General features: G+C 19.9%; 1 protein-coding gene across 2 annotated transcripts; it reads right to left on the reverse strand.

The window, feature by feature from the left end:
- Positions 1-266: 266 nt before the first annotated feature.
- LOC128954204 (6-pyruvoyl tetrahydrobiopterin synthase-like) lies at positions 267-1,007 on the reverse strand. 2 transcript variants are annotated; one of them, XM_054299778.1, is made up of 2 exons: positions 950-1,007; positions 267-757 (listed from the first exon to the last, which is right to left on the reverse strand). In XM_054299778.1, exon 2 carries the CDS (start codon positions 752-754, stop codon positions 311-313), a length of 444 nt encoding a protein of 147 aa, XP_054155753.1. In that variant the 5' UTR covers positions 755-757; positions 950-1,007; the 3' UTR covers positions 267-310. The 2 variants fall into 2 exon arrangements, with proteins under 2 accessions (XP_054155753.1, XP_054155752.1); XM_054299777.1 differs by having other exon boundaries at positions 268-757; positions 870-992.
- Between the last annotated feature and the right edge of the window lie 6,349 nt (positions 1,008-7,356).

Here is a 7,356-nt window from a genome sequence, read left to right on the forward strand (position 1 = left end):
TGTTTGTATGTGTATATATGTGTGTATGTGTGTATGTATTTATGTGTAGATGTGTGTGTGTGTGTGTGTGTAACTGTCTTGATACATTTATCAGTACTATTCAATAAAGGGTTTTATTTATTTAATAAAAAAATTAATTAATTAATTTTTACAAAATCATTGTTTTAAGTTAGTTAATAGATAAAATAGATAACATATCTTATTAAAATACTACAATTTTTTGAATTATTAATAAAATAATATAATTAACAATTAAAAAACAACAACATAAACTTATTAATTAATTAATTAATTAATTAATTATTCAAATTCATCCAAAATAGGTGACAACATTTTTCTCAGTTGAATACAATTTCATTGAATGTAACGAAACATTTGTCGGCAATCTCTCGGAAACGGCTTTCCATATGTAGACCACTATGTTCTCAACAGTCGACGATATATTACTGTCCTTAAAGTACGGGATATCTCTATCGATAAACTTATGATCAAACGGTTTCAATATAGTTTCGTCCATTATTTGATTGATATCATAGGTATTCATTAGGAAACCAGTGATGGGATCTACTGTTCCCTTAACAGTCAACTCTACTCTATAGTGGTGTCCGTGAATTGTATTACATTTGCCGAATGTCTCACAATTTGTTTGCCGATCGAGTAGTTCGCTATTCAGACGGTGTGCCGAATCAAACATCTCGATACGGGTCAGGTATACAACCGGTTTGTTTGTGTTGTTGTTGTTGTTTACCGACATATTCTGTTATATTTAAGTAAAAACAAAAATAAATAAATTAAAATTTTAAAAAACATCAATTTTTAAACAAAACAAAAAACCATTAATTATAATTAAATTTTCTAACTTTACTAACACTTTATAATTATAATGTTAACTAAAAAAAAAAATTAATAATAAAATAATTTTTTAAAAAAAATAATAGGTTCTACTAACCAGTTAGTTAAACTACTGGTTACTGATTAGTATCAGTTATTTAACCATTAATACTGTTTATATATATAGAGAAATATATATTTTTAAAAATATCTAAAATGACACATTTAAAAAATTTTCCAGAACATTACAATTACAAAATCATTTAAAAAAAAAAAATTATTTTTAGCTAAATAATAATATAATGACTTTTATGTTTTTTAAAAAAATAAAATAAAACTATTAAGTTAATATTTTAAGTTGTTATTAACAATTAATGAAAATAATACTAATATTATATTGAAGTCAATTAAACTAAATAATTGATTTTTATTTGAATTTTTTTTTTAAATTATAAAATGCTATCATTTGTTTTATATATAACATTATTTTAATATTAAATTTTAGTTACATATATTAATATTTAATATTAATATTATCAATTTTTTTTAACATTTTGCTGTAATTTATAAAATATTATATTTATAGATATATATTAATTATGATCTTTTTAAATTTATTCAATTATATAATAAGGCAATATATTTAATATATTTTGTATAAATTAAATTTTTAAAATAATAATAAAAATTGTTGATATGCAATCTATATAATTGAAAAATAAAATATTGCAAAAATTGTATTTTATAAATTATTTTATATTAAGATTTTTTTTTATGACAACAACAAGTATTTAAATCACATAAATTGATTGAAAAATAATAATAATTTATATTATTAAACTTATATTTTTATTTTAAAAAAATAACATTTTTAAATTATACATATTATTAAATGTCAAATATTTTTATTAAATTAACTTAATTATGTTTGAATGTTACCATGATAAATTTGCTATTTTTACAAATATTGCTATATAATAATTTTCTTTAAAAACTACTTTATTAAATTATTAATTTAAATAAATATATTTATATGAAAATTAAAAAAATATATATATTAAAAATGTTAAAATTTTACTAAATTTTATATTTATTGATTTATTTTATATTAAAAATTAATACATCATGCAATATATTAAAATTTTTGTTTTTATTTGCTATAAAAATTAATAATAATTAATTTTACATTGTTTTAATAAATTTTTATAATATTTATTATACTAAATTTAATTTACTTTTTTATTATAATAATTTAATTAAAAAAATAATAATTATATTTATATTTTAATTTTTTAGTTAATACGGTATTATAATATATATATTAAATTATTACATGTATTAATTAATACTAATTAATTCTAGTATGCAGATTTTTTAATAATAGTATATATATATATATAAATTTAAATATATTTTTAACAATACATTTATTATTATATTTTATTTCATGTTGTTAATTATAATAATGGTATAATATATTTTTTTAATACAATAGAAATATAAATATATATTTATAACCAAAACTATATATAAATTGTTTTTTTTATTTATATAAATGATAAATATTACCATATTTTGAAATACCTTGTCGAAATCTATTATTATTATTATTAATATTATTATGATGATGATGAAAATTCAATTTAATTATTTTTGGTTGTACATTTAATATTATATTTGATTGATTTTTATTAAAAATTCTATCTAATTTATTTCTAATATAACCAATTACATCGATAACATAAAGCATATTATAACCAAACCATAGACCAAATAAACTAGCTAATAGACCCAAATATTCTTCCATGGTCATTTTATTATTGATTTCAATTAATATGCTTGGTGATTGTGATTGTCTAATAAAAAATCGATAATTTCTACGTAATTGCTCATAGACAATTTGTTTTTTATCTAGATGAAAATATTCTCTATAGCAAACAATACGTTTCCGGCAATGACCTAGACAATAATTTTCATATCTAGTATAATCAATTAGTACCCAATTTTGTATTTTTAGCTTGCTACTTAAATTATAAGTAAACTGTTGGGTAAACCTATTATTAGGTATTGAATAAGTTTTATCGACTAATTTTGCCATTGAATTAATTTCATTATCCAATCTATACTCGCGTTCAATACATTGTTCAACGCAATCATCTTTATCGTTACTATTATATAAACATCTACCGGTGCCACCACCACCAGTAGTTAACTGTGCATAATTTATGATAACTGTACGCTGATAAATATATTCCCAATAGTTATTTATCCATGAAAATTTTTCCGGATGCCATCTATTCAACAGTTTTGAACGATCATGTACCATTAGTCTATATAATGGTAATTGATTGTAATTTACAATTTCAGCATGTAAAACATCGATTATAATATATGAATTTTGATTTTCGATAGTTAATTTGTTTTGAATTAATTGGTCACCATGATTATTATTATTTAAATTTGAAAACAATGTTACGCATAACCATTGCGTATCAATGGCTAGCGTATAGTTAACCCATTGACTACAATTGCTTTCACGTTGATTACCAATTGCATAATGAACATGACATTTTAACCACCAATCAATTGGTTTAAATGATTTAGCTTGCTCATTAATTGTCAACTTATGTAGTATATTATATAAAACATTGAAATCATGTTTTGTTAAATTTTCCGATTTGTTTAACTTTTTCAATAGAAATTGTTTGTTTTGAAATAAATATTTAAAATTACAGACAGTTATACCGGGAACTGATAGACTGTATTCCGTTTCATATCTAACATTAGTTACGGTTTGATAACTAAAATATAGTTCACTTAATCTAAATGATTGATACATACAACCCATCAAACATAGGAAATAGTAAACAATTTTTAATAATAATTTATAGTTTTTCATAATTAAATTAAAAATATAATTAAAATAGTTTAACTTCAGTATTTGTAATAAATATTATTTAACTTCCTATTCTAACTATTTATGATATAATACATAATTTTTATTAAATATTACTGTATTATAGTATACTATAAACAGGAAAAATAATTTTTCATTTAGTTAAAATTGTTTTATCGATTTATAATTTATAAAATTAATATTATTATTAGTTTTAAAAATTTAAAAAAATAATAATTTTTTAGTATGTTATGTCATTATTATTATTTCTATGTATTATAAAGTATAATCTAAAGTATAGTATAATATCATTAATAAATAAAAATATTTTATTAGGAATAATTTTACAAAATTTTTTTTTATAAATATTAAAATTTTTAAGTAATTTTTATACTATTATATTATAAATTTAATAAATATTTAGTACTTAACATATATATATGATATATGAAATATTTTTAAAAGAGTACTTTAAGTAAATCAAAAATTTATAATATATATATATTTATAATTTATAATACTATAATATATATGACATAAATATAATTTTTTTTTATAATTAAATTGTTTTGTAAGTAGTTTTTTAAAAATTATTTTTAAATAATTTTTAAATAATTTCTAATACTTTAGGCACGGGGTGTCATATCGGGCGCCGACTGACAATCTGATGATAATTTGACTGATAATCGAAAATAATTGTTATGTTAATTATAATATTAGTATTACTGCCACCAAACAGGGCTGTGTCATCAATCTGGGCGATCGATAGTCAGGATCAGGATCAGGATTTATAGTGCACATCATATATTATGTATGGTACACTTTTTTGGAGACCCTGTCCCTTTATTTTTTTTTGTATTATTACCCATAGCATGCGTATAGCACTCATAAGCATAGTTAGATGAATACCTATAAAACAGTAAGTCAGCTTATGGTAAGGGAACGATTCTTTGTACCTAAAACTAGCTGTTACTTAATATTTGAAATGGCAATAAACAACAGTGGCTCACCAGGGAATCGATCCCCGGACGTCGTACCTCTATGTTGTTTATCAGGCAACAAGTACAAACAGCCGACGTCTTAGCTCACTACGCCATTGAGCCACTGACGATCCATAGTCAACACACACACACACACACATCGTAATGATAGTCCATAAGATYTTTTAAAAAATAATAAATTAAAAAAGACACAGTGTTAATGTTTTACCATGGTAATTATTATTGTTGATTAATTGAAATGTTTAATAATTTACATATATTTTCAACTAAAAAATTATTATAAAAATTTAGAATATAATAAACTAAGTGATTATGAAATAAATAACAATTTTTTTAAAAAAAGTTTTAAATCTATTMATTTTKTCTAATATTAAAAAAAATATTAATAATATAAATGGTTTTTATTTTCTTATTTATTGTTTGATATAATTATGAAATATTTAATATATATATATCTAAAAATTTAAAATATCAAAATACTAATAACTTTATATAAAAAAATTTATTGTATTTTTTGAAAATTTGACTTAAGTTTTTACAAATATTTTTATARTAATAAAATATGTTTAAAAYAAAATTATTATTGAAAATATCATATTATTTRATATGTTTGTTGGGTTGTATTTATCAAACMTATMGATTAAGTGAAATATATTTAAACTACGAAACTRTAACTAATATTCAATACAAATCCGGAAACAAGTCTATCGTTACCCGGAATAACCGTTTGTTTGGAAAAATCAATATTATTGGATAAAAATTTTTATATTAATTTAGTGAATAAAACTAAAAATTTTAATCSTAATGATTTCGATAAAATCAATTTAGAAATAAATAATTTAGCCATAAATGAGCAAGCTAAATTATTGTTGCCTATTATCAACCAATGGTTTCAATGWATGATATATATATATATTTAGTATACCTAATGTAGTATACGATTGTAGCCAATTAGCTAACTATACTATTGGTATTAGTCTAACTAAATTGTGTCTGACTATTTTCTATAGTACACAACGTAAACAAATTGATCATAATAAATTAATTGAACAATWTGAATTTGGTGTAACATTATTAGCTATTAAAAATCTAGTAAATGATAATTATGACATTGATAATACTAATTTAATTAGTCAATCACCAACACAAATTAATTTACATTATAATGGAAAACTTACTACTAATATAGATAATGATAATTTTATAATTATTGATCAAAACTATTATTTAATATTTCGACGTACAATTGTTAGAAATAATTTTAATTTAAAAAATAATTACCATGAAAATAATTGTTTGATTGGTATAAACTTAGCTGATTGTCATAGTAAATGTTTGGAGAAATTATTTACAAAAAAATTATCATAATAATTATCTAGGTACTAATTTAATTTATAATTTGAGTAGCAAGCTAAAATTTTCAAAAAATTTAAACACCTACAATCTTGATAAATTTGAACAATTATGTAAATATCAATGTAGGAGCCGATTGGATTGATATCATGAATATTTTCAAATTGAATTAAAAGAGCATACTCAAATATCTAGAGAAATATATTTAAGCTTGAATAAATTGATTGTTATTAGAAAATTTTATGAACCAACAATTTTTATTGAAATCAATTTGAAAATGACCATGGAAGAATATTTATCACTCATATCCAGTCTATTTGGTATGTGGTTTGGTTTCAATTTAATGTATATTGTCGATTTTTTTGAATACATACATATTAAAATAAAAAATATATTTACTAAAAAACAATTACCAAWATCGTCAAAAATAGTGAAACTTTATTTTCATAGACCGACTATTACTACTAATATTACATTTCAATAAGTAATTTACATAATCATAAAAATATAATAAAAAAAATTGTGAAAATAAAACATATGATTTTAAAAAATCATATTTTAATTTATTTATATATTTCATTATTATAAATAAAACTAATATAAAGTTAATTTATAAATAAATTTTAAAAACTTAAATCTTAAAAATTGTTTAATTTTTGTTTTGATTAATTATATTTATTTCCATATTTTGATATACGCTGTTTATATTTAATATTATTTATAATATAAGGGTGATTTCAATTTATTTCAATTGATGATGATGGTGATGCTTTTTGTTTATTATTGTTTTTATTTATTATAGTTTTTAAAGTTGTATGCGCATATGAAACAAAATCAACAATATACAATAAATTAAAACCAAACCACAGTCCAAATAGACTTGCTAATAGACATAGATATTCTTCCATGGTCATTTTAATATTAATTTCAATATATATTGTTGGTTCAAGTGATTGTTTAATATAAATTGTGTTTAAACATTTTTTTATTAAAATTACTAGTTTCCAAATTAATTAATCTATCGATTTTAAAATATTCTTGATAACAATCAATACGTTGATTACATTGTTTTTTACATAAAATTTCGAAATTAGTTAAATTATATAAACTAGAATTGTAATATTTTAATTGACTACACAAATTATAATTTAGATTTTTACCAAGTGTATTATAATTTTTAAATATTAAGTCATCAAGACATTTATATTGACAATCAATTATTGTTTCACCGAACAAACAATTGTTATTTTTTACATTAAGATTAATCGCATAATT

This window comes from Oppia nitens, unplaced genomic scaffold (assembly GCF_028296485.1).
Source record: "Oppia nitens isolate AA-2021 unplaced genomic scaffold, nextdenovo-longstitch-racon4-pilon3 scaffold25_pilon_pilon_pilon, whole genome shotgun sequence".
Taxonomy (NCBI): Eukaryota; Metazoa; Arthropoda; class Arachnida; order Sarcoptiformes; family Oppiidae; genus Oppia; species Oppia nitens.

What these genes read in the sequence shown, in the direction of transcription:
- LOC128954204 (XM_054299778.1), bottom strand. Translation starts at nt 754, where the DNA reads ATGTCGGTAAACAACAACAACAACACAAACAAACCGGTTGTATACCTG.